At 28.5% G+C, this 16,763-nt stretch overlaps 1 protein-coding gene across 1 annotated transcript in view; it reads right to left on the bottom strand.

Moving 5' to 3' along the window:
• Positions 1–16,763, bottom strand: part of LOC145183060 (E3 ubiquitin-protein ligase UBR2-like) — a 40,681-nt gene that overhangs the window by 8,302 nt on the left and 15,616 nt on the right. Inside the window, exons 18-31 of the mRNA XM_090083670.1 lie at positions 15,295–15,379; positions 11,919–11,987; positions 11,717–11,781; positions 11,320–11,511; positions 10,556–10,632; positions 10,036–10,057; positions 9,630–9,684; positions 7,952–8,088; positions 7,657–7,718; positions 4,934–5,036; positions 4,481–4,529; positions 3,946–4,094; positions 3,696–3,801; positions 1,013–1,098 (exon numbers count right to left, since the gene is read on the bottom strand). Coding sequence (XP_089939796.1) covers positions 1,013–1,098; positions 3,696–3,801; positions 3,946–4,094; positions 4,481–4,529; positions 4,934–5,036; positions 7,657–7,718; positions 7,952–8,088; positions 9,630–9,684; positions 10,036–10,057; positions 10,556–10,632; positions 11,320–11,511; positions 11,717–11,781; positions 11,919–11,987; positions 15,295–15,379 — 1,257 coding nt within the window. The remainder of the gene's footprint in view (positions 1–1,012; positions 1,099–3,695; positions 3,802–3,945; positions 4,095–4,480; positions 4,530–4,933; positions 5,037–7,656; positions 7,719–7,951; positions 8,089–9,629; positions 9,685–10,035; positions 10,058–10,555; positions 10,633–11,319; positions 11,512–11,716; positions 11,782–11,918; positions 11,988–15,294; positions 15,380–16,763) is intronic.

The raw sequence follows: 16,763 nt of genomic DNA, 5'->3' as shown, positions 1-16,763 counted from the left end.
GATCTACTGTTTATTCGAGATAGCAGAATGTAATTTTGACTACAATAAGTATGTTTTTTTTTAAATGGAAATAATAAAAGTTTTTTTTTTTTTTTTGACTTAAACATGTTCTACTCTTCCGTGAGTTTTAACATTATTTAATATATTATATTCTCCTAATTTTTTATTTTTAATTGTTTGCATTATTTCCTCTAAAAAGCATGGCCATAAACATATTTGGGAACTAAAACTAGTAGTGATTAGGTTTTATAAGGTTTTTAAGTTAGAAACTTATTTAAGGAAGATTTGTGTACCTAGGGCCAGATAAATAGTATAAGAAAAAAAATTGGTAGAGCTTGATATTTTTAAAATAAAGTGGGATGGCCTTAGGTACAAAAGGACCCTTCCATACATTGTAAGGATTAATTTTTAGGATTTATTTTATACAATTTTGATTGCTAGCAAACTGGTTATATTGACATGAGGTTGGCCAGAGTTTTCCTTATAATATATAACAAAGATATAATATTAAATAACTCCAAAAAATGCATGGTTTTTATAATAACATTATTATACATGTACCATTGATTGCTTGAGTACTTTTTTAAATTACTCAAAAATTATACTTCTTAGTTGAATGAGAAAGAAGTCAAAAGTTTTTTTTGCACAAGATATGAGAGAATAACACAAACTATGAATGGTTTATATTGATTCAATAGTTTAGATAAAAAACCCCCCTGGAATCAAAAAGTGGTCAGAGGTATGACAGATTCCCCTAATCTCTGAATACTAATTTATGTACTGATTATATCAGTAGTATGTACTGATGAAAGACTAAAATTTAAAAAGAGATTTTCAAATCATGTTAATAATGTTGATGAAGAGGATGAAGTGGTGGAGGCAGAGGAGAAGGAGGAGGTGGAGGAGGAGGAGGTGGAGGAAGAGGCGGAGGAGGAGGAGGAGGAGTGAACCATTGTGTACACTTTTAAAAATTCCATTGAAACTCATTGAAAAAGAAAAAAAAAAACCTTACCGCCTTTATCCATTTAGCCATATTTAGAAACTCGTTAGAGGAAGATTTAGAAAGCAAATCATCTATAAGTTCTGATATAGACTTTTCTAGGAAAAAAAAAACACAAAAACATGTTATTATGAAACAAATATAGTTTCACAGAACAGCAATAATAAAGCAAGGAAATTTAACATTTGGATAAACTAAACACTGTTTAGTGAACTTGACCGTGAGAAATGTAATAAGTGCAATATGATGAGCATGTAAAGCATGAAGTATAAAAAACTTTACATAAAAACTGTGAAATATATGAAATTGATACTAATGAAAGATTTTTATAAAATTGACTGTAACAGTATCATAAGATCAAAAATCAGTTATTGTTGAGAATTTAAAAAGTCCCCAACCATTTTTGCTTGAAAATGAATATTTATTTTAAAGAAACTGTAATATTCTTTTAATTCAAAGTATTATTCATTGTAGGCTATTCCTTTTTCCCACTTTTCTGACATCAAATGAATTCTGTGGCAGAAAAAATCTTTTTCTTTTGAGGTAATCCATTCATCAAGCCATTTCTCAATATCTTCATAAGACTGATTCTACTAAGAAAGACTATGCATCATCTATCAAAATAAGCAATAATCAGATGGAGTATTGTCAGGTGAATAAGTGGTTGAGGTATACTTGCAATATTTCCTTAACCAGTTTTGCAATATGTAACTGAGAATCATTGTGCTGTAAATAGACCTTTTTTTTTTTTACTGAATTCTAGGTATTTTATTTCAGTACTCTGATTAACTTTTTTAATTGCTGCTGATTAATTTTCCCATTACAGTTTCAGCAGACTCACCAGAAGCTAATTATACACTACAGTTTCAGCAGACTCACCAGAAGCTAATTATACACTACAGTTTCACCAGACTCACCAGAAGCTAATTATACACTACAACCTTTTGATCTTGCAACATCAATCTTTTTGATGTTGCAAGTGAATTTGTTCCAAAAATTATTGTATTTATCTTTGACACCAAAACTGCTTTTTTCAAAGCATACTAACCATGGATAGAGCATACTCACTGTAAGCTTCTTATAAACAATTACTTTTAGCAGCAGTTTTAAATTGAAGAAAAAAAGTAACTCTTCTTGCAAATGCTGCTTTTTAGGCACAAAATTGAAGATATCAGTACAGCAAAAAATTATGTTGTTAACAGTTTAAGAAAGTGACACTTACTAAGTGATAAAGCTTATTGAAAACATGTATTTGTGCACATAGTATTTAACAACCAAATCATGGTTTTTGAAAAAATGCAATTTTTCCAGGAAATACTGATTATACTTGAACAAAACCAACTGTATTTTAAAACTGGATTAATCTTATCTTTTACTCAATGAAATCACCTTGGACATCAATGACTGCTTCAACATGGCCACAGAATCTGGTGCACCTATTCATGATTGCTTTCTTTGAAAAGGCCTTGATTTTCTACTTGATTCTAGTGACTAACTCCTCCTTGGTATTTGTTGGGTTGTCTTTCAAATGTTTCCCACACAGTAAAAGTCCATAGGATTTAGGTCCTGTAAGTTTGGGGGTCTAACATCAGGACCTACATAATCACAAAAATTCTCACTCTTCCATTTTTGGTATTTACTTGATGTATGGCATTGTGCACACATATGGCCCTCCAGCAACAACCTTTCATATCCTAAGCAATATATGCTTTTTTAGGAACTTCAAATACTTAAAAACTTTTAAGCATTTCTATACTCACACTCAAGCCCTTAGGTAAGAAGTAGGGTGGCATTGATGTCAGCATCTGAGGAGATAAATTCATGACAGTGACTGGAAACTTTGTTTGCATGACCTTAGATACATCCTTGGGACACATAGGAAGCCAACGATTGTTCTGGTTGTTACTTTTTTGGTTCTTACAAAAACTCTTTTCATTAAAGAAGAACCAAATTAGGCCCAGCTGCAATAGGTGCTTTAACTTGTTGAGAAGTCTAACAGAGTTCTTTAGCCACTTTTCTTTAACCTTTTCAGTTAAGAGCTGGCCCTTTCTCATCTTGTATGACTTATACCATAAGACTTCTACCACGCAGGTCCTAATCATTGACTCAGGCCTTCCACAACCATTTGATCTTATTGAATTACCAGAGTCAATGTCAAACATTTCTTGGACTTTTGATATGAATTCAGGAGTTCTGACACAATAAGACAATTGCTTGTGAGTTGATCTCTGGTCTTTATAGTCACCTTTAAACTCTTCAAGCTCTTTTCTTATCTTCCAAACCCAACTTTTGTCCATTTTTAAGAACTTTGCAATACTGGAATCGTTATGTCCTGCAGAAATTATAACTAACACTTTTTTTTCTTTTCCAGGATTGTAGTATTAAAAATGCATTTTTTGAAGCCATTTTAAAAAAAATTATTTTACAAACAAAATTTTAAAACTATCACCAAAAAAAATAAACAATTTATATTGTGCAGGCTGCAAGTAGTGTGTTTTAATTTAATTGTTAAATACTGTGTGCACCCTGTATTAGTTGACATTATAAAGCATGTGGAAAAAAACATTATTTACAACATTCATAAAAAATGGCCAAAATCTTTTTTAAACTTCCAAATTTGCCATTAGGAAGTGTTTAATTCTTTGTCAACTATTAGTTCATTAATTTTCTTTTTTTTAATTTTGATTAAACTTACCATTTTCATTCTTTTTGATTAAAACTGCTAAAAACTTTAACTCAACACTTTTACAATTCCTTGCTCTTTTTGTTTCATATAATCCAATTGCAATTATCAGTAATGCCTGAAAAGAAAAACCTTATACATTTTGTACTCATACAAAACAGATATGGCTTTTGTTTTTTGACCAAAAATAGGTTGTAAAACATCATGAATATACAACTCTGTAAAATTATAAAATCTATAATTAGAGCAGATTGTGTATTACCAATTCAACAAGCTCCACAGTAACCATTGTCATTGAAATTGCTCGCTTTAACACCAAATTTAAAAGAAACTCCAGTTTTCTTGAATGCAATAATTTCAAAACATTTTCAATTTGTGGGAGAAACTTTGGAGGTAAAGCCAAGAAAGTTGCTGCATTAAAATTATACAAAATAAAAATTTCAATTTTGATTTGAATGATACATATTATAAAAGAAAATTAACAGGTAACTTATGAAAATAAAAAGTAGTTATCAAACAATAAACAGGCAACTTGCATGTATAATAAGTAGTTGTTAAAGATAAACAGAAAAATTATGTAAACAATAAGTAGCTATTAAAAAGTAAACAGGTAGCTCACATAAATAATTAGTAGTTATTAAAAAATAAGCAGATAACTCACATTAATAATTAGTAGTTATTAAAAAGTAAACAGGTAACTCCCATAAATAATTAGTAGTTATTAAAAAGTAAACAGGTAACTCACATAAATAATTAGTAGTTATTAAAAAATTATAAAATTAAAGAGGAAAACTTACGTGTATAATTGTTAGTTTTTTTAAAAAAATTCTTTTGCTCTTCGAGCAGCTGTAAAAAATAAAATAAAATGCAATGTGGTAATAATCTCTATGAAAACTAAATTTTTTTTAAAAAAAACCTTTGTCTTTTTAATCATAATTTTTAATCTTTTTTTGTAGGTGTGAAATTCTAATAAAATTTTATCTTAGATATGCAGCTAATACATATAAATTGACTTCATAATTTCAAAACTTTTTTTTGCAAATTCTCCAAATCTGCTCAAAACATATTTCAAAATTTCATGTTCAATCTTTAACTATAACTTAAATAAAAGTCTACTAAACCCCTATTAACTTCATATATTTGACAAGAAATTTTTCCATCACAAATAATATTTCTAACAGCATTAAGGGACTTTTAGTATCTCAAAAAATAAAGGATTGTAAACTAGATCAAAATAACAAAACAAATACCTTGGACCTATCAACCTTTGAATAATGAATGAAAAAAGGATTGCAACAGCACATTTTTGCTGGCTTCAAACAGAATAAACCTTTCCCTGTTAATCCAGGTTCTCTAATCAAAAAAATTCAAATAGTACTGTATAGGTATTAAAATAAAAAATATAAACCATAATGCCTTGCAAAATTTAAACTTAAAATGTTAAGGTTTTAATGAATTCAAACCTGTGTCATGAAAACTTGGTTTTAATGGTACATCAAAAAGGAATCAAAGGTTTTGATGTGGCATTAAAAGTTTGGCAATTAAGTTTTAATCATCAAAAAAATTAACATTAAATCTGACAAAAAGTATCTAAACTTTACTAAAATTTTTAAAATGCTTGGCTTTTAAGGCAGTGTCAGAAATCATTTTATTTGAACATTAGCTGTTTCATGTAAAAACAACTTATATATATATATGTATACAGTTATGAAAAAAAGTTTCCGGGCTAACTATTTTTAGGTATAATTCTATTTTAAATGAAGGAAACCTCATACTGTTATATATATTTTTGTAGCTCTTGACAAGCTCTAAGTGTACCATTGAACATTTACTACACTAGGTAGATGTCTCCTTTGGTAAGAAAAACTAAAATGACTGTGGTAAAAAGTATCAGGACAAAAAAAAATTTTTTCTTTAACATTTAGTCCATCCTCCTTTATTACCTAATACTTCGTCAATTCTCTTAGGCATCTACTCAACTAGGCTCTTACACCTCGTTATATCTATAGAATTCCAGCATTTTCTGAGTGCTTCCTTGATATCGTCTTTTTTCGCCAATATGAGCTTACCAATTTCTTCCTTGACTACTTTCCATAGGTTTTATATAGGATTCAAGTCTGGACTTTGTGCTGGCCAATCTAACACCTCAATATTTTTCTCTTGGAGCCAGGCTTTGCTATTTTTTGCCGTATGTTTTGAATCACCATCTTACTGGAATAAGAATTCTCCATTGAATAACTCTTGAGCAGATGATAGCATATGATTTGAAAGTATTCTATTATACTTAGGGGAAGTCAATGTATCCTCTATAACATGAATACGCCATGACATACTTGTCATGCGTTATTGTCTGTTTAATATGCTTTTGTTGCATTAATTCATCTGGTCTTCTTCATGTCCAATGTCTACCATCTGAACAATCAAGGCATATTTTTGTTTCATCCGACCTTCTTCCAATCATCAACGGTCCAGTTTTGATACTTCTTTGCAAACGCAAATCTCTTTGCAGTATGTGGTTTGGTAAGTAATGGTTTTTTGGCAAGTGCTCTACCATGTAAATCATACTCATGCAGCCTGTTTCTAACAGTTCCAGGACTTATATTGACTAACTCAAATTCTCTGAGTTGATTCGCAATACCTGTTGCATTTGGTCTCAGAATTCTCAACCAAAGTGAGGATTTTTCAATCAATCCTTGGAGTTGTTTTTCATTTTTGTCCAGATCTTGGCAAACTTTTGAGTACTCCATGCTTTTTAATTCTCCCCAGAGTATCTTGAACAGTTGATTTGGGCATGCCAAATCAACTGTTCAAGATACTCTGGAGAGAATTAAAAATTGTAAATTTTAAAAAAATTTACAATTAAAATTTGTATTTTTTTTTGTAAATTTTTGAAAAATTTTGTATTCTGTATGTATTTATCTAATAAATAGAAAAAAAACTAAACCGAAATCTTTTTTTGTTATTGTTTTATCGTTAAAAAACTAAAAATTTCTATTCTCAAATATGAGTGCGTCTAAATTTATGAAAAACACTGTATATAGGTCAACAGATTGTCAAGTTATAGCACTTAATGACAGTACCTTATCACAACAATTATTATCATCTCATCACAACAGTTCAATTGAGTAAAGAGCTAATATTAGATTATGTTTCAAGCTTGATAATATCTTTACAGAAACATTTGATATGGTGATGAATGCTTATCTCATACAAAAGTGTTCAAGTAGTATAAGTGATTCCAGGTACAATAGTCCATTATAAGTGATCATTTGATGACACTTAGGAAGATGACCTAAAGCCAGCTCAAATCTAGGTTGTCTTCAATTGATTATTGTGTCATCACTGAGGCTATATTGTTGTTTTTTTTTATGACAATTCATTCAGACAGCATTGTTTTTACCTTTGGTTGGAATTGTTTTATTTCACCTACTGCATTCTTCAGTGGAAGGAAGCCACCATTGTTAAGAGACTTTTATGATTAAAAGTTTAAAGTTATTTTTGTTTGAAATTCATCAATAAACATTCATAAAAAGTCAAATCCACTAGTACAATAGTAAAAAGTTATGCACATTGTAAAGATAACATACTACATTTAAGTTATTTTTGAATGCTACAGTCAATCCAAACAATATAATTTTTGAACCTGCATTAATAGTCAAGTTTAAAAAGGGTTATTTAGAATCAAATTTTCAAATTATAAATTAACTAAATAACATCAATTTAATTGATTATTAAAACATAATTGCTGAGCATTTCATTTAATACCACATCAAAACCTTTTTTTTTTAGGCCCTTTTTAATATAAGATTATTGAATATTAGATTGTTGAATGTCCAAAATATTCAAACTAAGGATGTAATGCAACATTAGAATTCAAGTTTTTGCACTTTAATCCATGCAGAATGTGGTAAGGAATTACATTAATACAAAACAATAAGCTTGAAAAAAAAAGTAGTTTCAACGAATTACACACCTATAGTCTGCTACCTCATTGAGCACCTTATCAAGTAAACTTTCAAACGTATAATCATCATCCTAAGGAGCAATTTCCAAATATAAACCATTATTACTACTGACTTGCATAAAATATAAATCGTTAGTATTACTCTGTTACACAAAATAAATATAAGGAAAATACTAAACAAATAAAAAAACAGTAAAAGTTACTTGAAGTGGTGAGATTTAAATTTATGAACAAAACATTTATAAACATTCACAACATCACAATAAAAATAGTCTTTAAGATCTGAATAAGCAGAATTATTTACATCTTCTGGATCTACAGCTGAAATATTCTTGACTAGACTGCTTCGTGAAGATGGCCCAATAGCCAATCTATGAATAACTTCACGCAAAAGAATCTCTTCAGAATTAGTTTCACCAATACCAAACACATATCTCTCACCTATTAAATATTTTTTTTATAAAGAAATTTTCATAAAGACAATAATTTCATTAAATGCATGCAATTATTTATGAAATTCCTTTTTGCATACATAGATCCATACACAAACAATCTAGTAGTTAAAAATTGAAACAGGGTAACGTTACATTTTCTTACATTTTGTTTCATATTGTTAACCTTTTAAGATTTGCACTTTACACTTGCCAACTTTTTTTTAAGAAGAATGTAATAAGCTTTACAGGATAAAATTTTAGAATTCAAATATTCAATAACTTTTGATCATTGGAATGCAGAAAAGAACAATTACTTAGTTTTAACAATTTGCTTTATGTCTGTCAAAAAACGGCAAATAAGAACATGATTAATAGTAAATTTGAAACTGATAACACATCAAACAACATGAATGATGATTTAGTTTGACAATTAAGTTTAGCGTTATACCGGTCATGTAAGCAGCCTTAACAGCACCATAAATATAATAAAATACATAAAAAACGTAAAAGTAGCATGTACTAAGTAACAAATGTGGCATATTTCTTGGAAAGCTTATAAAAACAGGTCTGTGAAGAAATTTCTAGTGTTAAAATGTGATATGAAACTCAACTTGAGATTTTAATCAATGTAGAACTTAAGTCTATTACAGAATCTTTGTATCCTGCATGCAATAATTTGAAAATATCCTGTATGCAATGCAAGTATCCTGTATGAATGTAAGTAACCTGTATGCAATCATTTGAGGCAAAGGTGGGAAACATTGATGCAAATGAAACACAAACTGTTTCATTTACATTTATGTTTCAAGGATAAACAAAAATGTAGACTAATTACATTAAAGTTTAATTTATTGACATTTAAATGCCTTAGCCTTGCATAAACTTAGCATTCAACTACTTTCCTCTCCATATTTTCAGTAGACAATACACATTGTTCACATACAAATTGTGACTCAACAGTTCACCATAATTCATGTTCATATGCCCATAGAAGTTGTTTTGTTTACAATTTGTCTTAAGAAAAGGTTATTTTACAACAACACAACCTCTCAGTCTTGCAGACAGCAACCAGATTTTGATTATTGTAACTGACATTTTTTCTCTTGATTTTCATTCACTTGCTGAGTGATTTCTGGTGCAGTAAGCTGATGATCAGGCTGATTTCAGCTGATATGATGTTGGTTGTAATAACAAAGTGATCCTTAGTGGTGGTAGTTAATTTCAATCCCCCCACTACAATTTATATCCAATAGTTCAACAGTTTCTTTCTAGTTATTGCAATATGCACACTACTGAAAAAAACTCCAACTTTGTTATCAATTTTGCATTCAGAGTTTTTCATTTTATAAAAAAAAGTGCAAATGTTCCATTAATTATTTGTTGCCTCTTTGAATTTTGTAAATCTTAACTAATTTAAAATATAAACATAAGTTCTAAGTAACAGAAAAGCTTCTTAGAACTGCTTTTAAAAACCGGTCTTTAAAATATACCCAGAAAGTAAAGTGATACATAAATAAATAAAAAAAAAAAAAAAAAAAAAAATCTTACTAAGGATGTAAAAAACAGTCAAGAAAAATTCTTCTGCAATGGCTGTCTCTGCTTGCTAAAATAAAAATGAAAACTCATAAGTAAAGATCTATCTATAGCAATGCGGAGCATAGAGAATCCATGGCTTTGTAAATTTAGTAAATTTTATTTAGCATTATTGACCTCTAAACCCTTGAGTAGATAAATGTGACATTTAAGATTGTTTTTCATATATGAAATTTGAAAAATCTATTTTTTCAATGGAATTGGTTTTTGAATGGTTTAAAGAAACAATCAATTTAAATAACATTGAAGGCAGAATAGAAGTCTACAGGAAATGAAACCAGGGTATAAAGCAAATAAGATTTTGTTTGAAGCCCACAAATCTCCAACTATAAAAACAAAAAATAAAAACAAAAAAAAGTACCATATTTTGGGGATTGTCTTTGCTATAATTGAAAGAAAAAAGAAATTACTTAAATAAAAAAAAAAAAAAAAAAAGAAAAAAAAAAACTTTGAGTTATCTTCAATTAAAAAACCTGTGATCATCAACATCGTTTTGAAAAAAAGATTTATGACAACATAACAATAAAGAACATTACAAATTTTAATTAATTAAAGTACAAATTTGATTTTTCCAGAAACAAAATTTCAAACACTGATGAAGAAAACTACTAAAATTATAAAAGTTGAGCATGATGTAAGAAAAAGCATTTTAATTTGATTTGATTTCTATAATTTATACTACTGTTTATGTTATAGGTAATGTTTACTATATCTTTTGAGCAGATATTAGTATTAGATGCGTTCAGAAAACACAACTTACTCTCACTTCGCTAAATGGAGCATCCAATTTTAAGTTTTAATGATTCATTAAAGTTAGGTTTTCCTCAAGAAAAAAACATTTTTTTGTAAAAACTTTTCAAAAAATGAGAACATTAAAATACCTTAACCATGAAGTCAGATCGTATTTGTGAAGAAGTGAATCAAAAAAGTAATCAACATCCATAATTGAAGCAACCATCTTTACAGAAAAAAAAAAGTCTACATAGTACTAAAGAATTTAAAATGCAACAGTAGTAATAATAATCAACTAAAAATATCAGTCAGCCGAATCTCATTACCAATATCATTAGCACTGTAGTCGACACTCAACCTCTGATTGCCAATTTTTGGCGAATCGTCAGGTTATAATTATTTTGTTCTATTTCTCATTTTAAATGTTGAAAGAAAGTTTTTGGTTTTTTTTCAAAAACTAAAAATTACTTAAAATCTTAGTATTACTTTTTAAAGAAATGAAAACTTTTCTTTTAAATATTTTATATTTAAAGAAATATTACATTATCCTTTAAATAGCTTTTATTTAAAGAAAATATTTAGAAAGAAATTAAAAAAAAATAATAATGATCAATTTTACAAAACATGTTATAAAACAGCATTAACATAAAAACCAAAAACCTGCTTAAAAATCAAAAGAAAAAATAATAAAAAGACCAACGTGGAAAATGAAATAAGAGCAACATTTGTAAAAACTGTTTTGACAACATAAGTGGCAAGAATCAATTGTTGTTTAACCAAGGAAGATGTCAGCCTTTTTCTAATTAACTGAAGATTTTCTTGTTTTTCTTTTAAATCATGATAAATTTTACAAAAAAAAAAATCATGATTATAAGAATAAAACAAACGCCATTTTCTGATTAAATAAACTTGCCTGTAATAGCTGTATATCTCTGTCATACATCTCACAAGTGAAACGACTGTTTTGATAATAGAGAACAGTGTTAAGAATAGAATAGCCATTTCGTTTCCACATATTAGCATTAACTTGTGCCATCAGTACAAGAGCTCTTAATGGATATTCAATCAGCTTCTGTTGCCACTTGAATGTCTCTTCAACAGATTGCTAAGAAAACACATAAAAATCTACTTTAGATGTTTTAATGAAAAAGTTGTGCAACACAGGACTATCAAAATCTACAGCAGACTAAGAAAAAATTATATTTGGGTATTAAAGATATTTCAAACATGCTTTAAGTCTATAAGGTTAGACTTTGTAAACCATTTTGATATCCTATAACCATCCTATTGAATTAATAACGTCATTGTACTTTAAACATTGAGACAACATGTTCTTCAATGCTTAAATTTTGTTTCACCAAACCACATAACAAACCTAAAAAAGCAAAAAATATTAATTTAGGTATTATAGCAAGGGAATTTCCAACTCTTAATAAAAATTTTTTTAGCTTACACTGCAGGCTCAAAACAATTTAAGAAAGAGATTTCCTATAATATTAGAAAATAACATACCAGCAATGAATCTTGATAAAGTGGCATGCACTGAAACTTGTTTCAACTTTATATTGTAATCTGTGAAAACTAAACACAAGAATACCATGTAAGGAAGTAATAAAAATACATCAGAAAACCAATATTTAATTTAAATTTAAGCCCTAAGGTTTTTTTTCCATTTCAGTTTTCAGTTTAAAAGAGATATGAACATGTTTTACACATCTTTGTGTTAAAAAAAAAAAAGAAAAAAGTATGACACTTCTTTAATAGGGGAAGTTCGTGTACTTTATTTGAAAATTATTAAGGTCTAAGTTATGCTTCTCAGTCAGGTGATTGGTTATACAAATTTTTATTTTTTAATCCTATTTTGAGTCTCAGAGAGTGTTGCCACAATAAGTTGTAACCGGAAAACATTTTTTGATGGTTTACAGTAAAGTTTTGCTGTTGCTACCTTATATTGTTTTACAATCCTAAAGGAAACGCTTTTCTATAGGTTCTTGTATATAATATTGTTTGTTACTTAAGTACTAAATGCAATATTTAATAAGTTTCCTCTCGATGCATGGTTTTTAACAAATAGCGTTTTGCATGAGACCATCATGTCTTGATCCTAGAGCTACATAGTTTGCTTGTACCTGGGGTCATGTGTGTTTCTCTGATAAAGAATTTGTTTCATCATGAGGTATATTGCTTAATTCTAATTGGTACAGAATGTATTTTTCCACGGTTGTTTTGTGGATACCATTTTATGAGTAGAACTATTTGTAAATTTTGCTTAGAATTGTTAGCCAATTTTGTTATTTATATAAGTATTGCAAACATATTGTGTAACTTAAATGTTCAGAATTGCTTGTGTAATTATCTGATATGTATTAGGATACTTTACAGTGAAGTATAGTAATGTGATATTTATATTTTATTCTAGAGAATTGTAAACTTTGCTACACAACTTTTGTTGACTTGAGAATTGTAAACTTTGCTACACAACTTTTGTTGAAAGAAAGTTATTGCTTACCGCAAGCCACAAGTTTAACAAAAGACATCAGTTTTAACAAAGCAAGGTCTTATCAAAATATATGTGTTTGCCTGAATGGATCTTTAATGTGGACAAAACAGGTATTACAAATGTGCACACACTGGTTAAGGTTTGTAGTAATTGGATGCTGTAAAACCCAGGAAAGCCAATCACCATATATGATGATGCAGAGAACATTAACAAATCTTATCCTTTGGCTTTTACTCCTTTAAACATTCTAGCAGGTTTTTGTGTCTGGTTTATGGCCAGTTAATCAAGACATGTAACTAACAGACCCAATCCAGCATTAAATTTCCTAAATAACTACATTTCTGACAAAAATCCTGGGATCCCATACAAGTTGTTGATCCCATAATCCTGGGATTTTTCACAAAAATTTCCCAGGATTTCAGGAATGTAATAAAAAAAAGTAAAGATAAATAGGGATTAAGCTATTAACTTATTTGTACATTATAAAGTATCTAGCAAATATAGTCTTTGGTAAAATATGTTTCATAGCTGTTTATTCTCTTTGTAATGCTTTAATTAACTTCATTTCGAATTTTCATTTTTCATTTTAATTCCAAATCATTGCATAAGAATTAGAGGGTTTTATCTGCTTTTTTTATATATTAAAAGATATTATTAATAAAAGTTTTAATTAGCAATTAATAATAAAAACAAAAAATTATTTAAATGATATTATTAGTTTAATTATGAAACATAAATAACAAAAAAGATGCATAGTTTTAATCATAAAAAATCACAGGAATAAAGCATTCTGGACAGACAGACAATCTGGGACCAGTAGTTGTTGCCTGAGGTCGTAAATTTAAAGCACAAAGTCTTCTTCTTACGGTATCTAACAGCAGTACCATGAACCTCAGCAAGTTGCATTTGGAGACTTCGTGCAGTAGTGAAAGGTTCTCTCAGTGTTCAAAGTATTAAAAGTCAATCTTCCACGGCATTGGTAGCTCATGGTCTGCCTTGACCAAGCCATCTTGCATGATCATTAGTCTCTACAAACCTTTGTAGAATCCTACCGACTGTTGTATGAGAAACTCTAAATCTTTTACCAAATTTGCAATTTATTAATCCCTCATTGGTCAAAGTAACAAGTGCAACACATTTATCACGACTTAAATTTTGTCTGGAATGCTGCATTACAAACAGATGTGTTATCTTTTCTACTGTTAAAACAATTTAAAACTGGTATGTAATTTTCTTTTAGAAGTGAGGTTTAATTACGGCAAAACATGCTACTTATGAAAAGCTGCTATAATTTTGAAATTAAATAAGGGAAATGGAATAAAACCTACAAAAGGCATAACAATAAACATCATCTTTGTAATGGATAAATCCGGGAAATACATAATATTTTTCAAAATAAGTCAGAATTTATAAGTGGTGCATTAATTTTGAGGTTAAGTGTATAATTACATTATCAATAAATTAATCATTTTTCAGTGTTTGATGAGTACTTAGAAACTTGTTCTTCACCACTAATGAATGTTTCTGTTTTCTATTTAATCTATAAAATTTCGAGAATTTTTGGGATTTTGCCATCCCTGGATTTATCAATAAATTCACAAAACAGCTATATTCCTGTACAAGAAAATGATTTGTGAGCTATGGAAATAGAATTCTCTCTATCAAAATCTATTTCATGTATAAAGCCAGAACAAATCTGACTTTTTCCAAAAGCAAAACCTTGTTCATCTAAAAATGGAGGTAGAAAACCAGGTAGATGCAGAATTTTCACTGACACTCCAGAAAGAAACGCTATTGCACTTCAACATGCAACAAAAATACAAACAAAAAAAGAGGAAAACTTGTTTATAATCTCTGGTTTGAACAGAATCAGCAACATTAAACATTTTTGGATGCTGGAAATTTTAAGATAGCACTCTATATAACACTGGATAAATTTCTAGAAAACAATCTAAGATTAAACAAGTAATTAATTAAATTTCATGTGTCTATCTTTGTTGTCTGTAGATTACGGAGTTAAACCTAATTTTTGGCTCTAGGTAGAATTGCTGGTGGCCCTAGGTACAATAAAAAAAAAAGCTAATTGTACCTACGCCCACAAATTTTCAAACCTTTCTACAACTTGGACTTTTACATTTTTAGTCATTATACTTATATCAATAGAAAGTAATTAGCATAGAGATGTGATCATATCAGCTTGAGGTACATGAACTTCCCCTACTCATAAAAATGCAAATACCTGGCATTTCTTTATTATCCTTAATCTTCTTTAAAGTTTTCAATTACTACATAACTTTTTTAAAGTTCATATTTAACAAAGCTCTACTATTTTAAATTCTTACTAATCTAACTTTTATTTATATAAAAATAGGTTATACTGTGACTCACTTCTTGTATCCTGAATGATGTACTCTAAAGGCAGATCTTTTAATTTTTTGAGGCACATACTCATGCAAGTAGTTAAAACTTCTTTCTATAGTAAGAAATTCAAGATAATTTAGAAGTTTAAATTTACAGCTAAAGCATTTCATTAATCATAGCATTATTTAAACATGGAAACCTCTTTTTCCTTTTTGGAAGAAGAGAAAACCAAACATAACAAAGCTTACTATTAAGAGAAAATGAAACTTTTTTAGCTTTTTCTTTGAATTATTGTTAATGCAAATGAGTTCAATTTTCCATCATTGAGATAAAAACTACATAAACTTTTTATAAATATCTTAAAATGCTATGCCTGAATTGTATGCTTTAATTGTAATTCTGCATAATCAAAAATGTAAGAATTTCAAATTATATAATTGATTTTTTAATTTTTGTTCCAACAATCTATTGTATGAAATTGATACTTTATTAGATATTTATTACTTATTGAACATTATAACTGAAGTTCAATAAGTTATTTTATTAAGTAATTTAAAATTTGTTTCTATATTGATGCTTTATATATATATATATATATATATATATATATATATATATATATATATATATATATATATATATATATATATATATATATATATATATATATATATATATATATATATATATTAGAGTAGGTCAATTTTACCATTTTTTTCGAATATCAAATTGAGTAATGTTGTAGTTACAGTAACTAGGGTATAACAACAACTCCACCAAATTTTAGAAATATTGTGTTAAAAATGGATTGCGGATTTGTATTTAAAGTTTTCAGTTATGGCCTAAATTTGTTTCTTTGAAAAAAAAAAAATCTTTGAAATTTTAAGTTCTAAACAAGTTATCTTGTTTCAAAACATCTCGTTTTGAATATATAATGCAACCAATAAAATGTTTGTTAAGTTACAGCAGCCAATCAAATTTAGCGCATCTAGCAATTGCTAAATGAATAAGCAGATAAATATAGTAAACAAAAACTTCAACAAGAATTACAAATATTATCAACAATAAAAAAATGCCGAAAATTATAGTTACACCTAATATACGAAAGAAAAGTGGAAAGAAGTATGGTGGTGGTCCATGTGAATTATTAATGACGAAGCCAAGTACTTACAGCTAGGTTATTCAATACTACTACTATCTTATTCATGTAAAGCCAACTGCAGATATCATAGAAGTTACTGAGCAAATTAAAAATAATTTAAAATCAATTTGGGCTGCAGTGAATCCTAATTTTCCTCTGATAGCCGATAAATCGCTAAAAAGGTAAAGGATCTTCTCATTCTAAGGAAAAACATTAATCGCAAGCATTGTAGAGTAAGTATCAAACGAAATCTTGATGAAAATTTGGATAAGCTTTTCGATATTTCTGCTTGTTCTTGGTCATTGTATATGCTACCTTGCAGTGATAGAAAAGTATCATGCAATAAAGCAAATTG

Source organism: Hydra viridissima, unplaced genomic scaffold, assembly GCF_058129835.1.
Source record: "Hydra viridissima isolate aposymbiotic clone 2 unplaced genomic scaffold, HvirCarnegie_v1 scaffold_4, whole genome shotgun sequence".
Classification (NCBI taxonomy): Eukaryota; Metazoa; Cnidaria; class Hydrozoa; order Anthoathecata; family Hydridae; genus Hydra; species Hydra viridissima.
The sequence above is the reverse complement of the archived record's forward strand: the minus strand, read 5'-3'. Positions and strand labels throughout refer to the sequence as shown.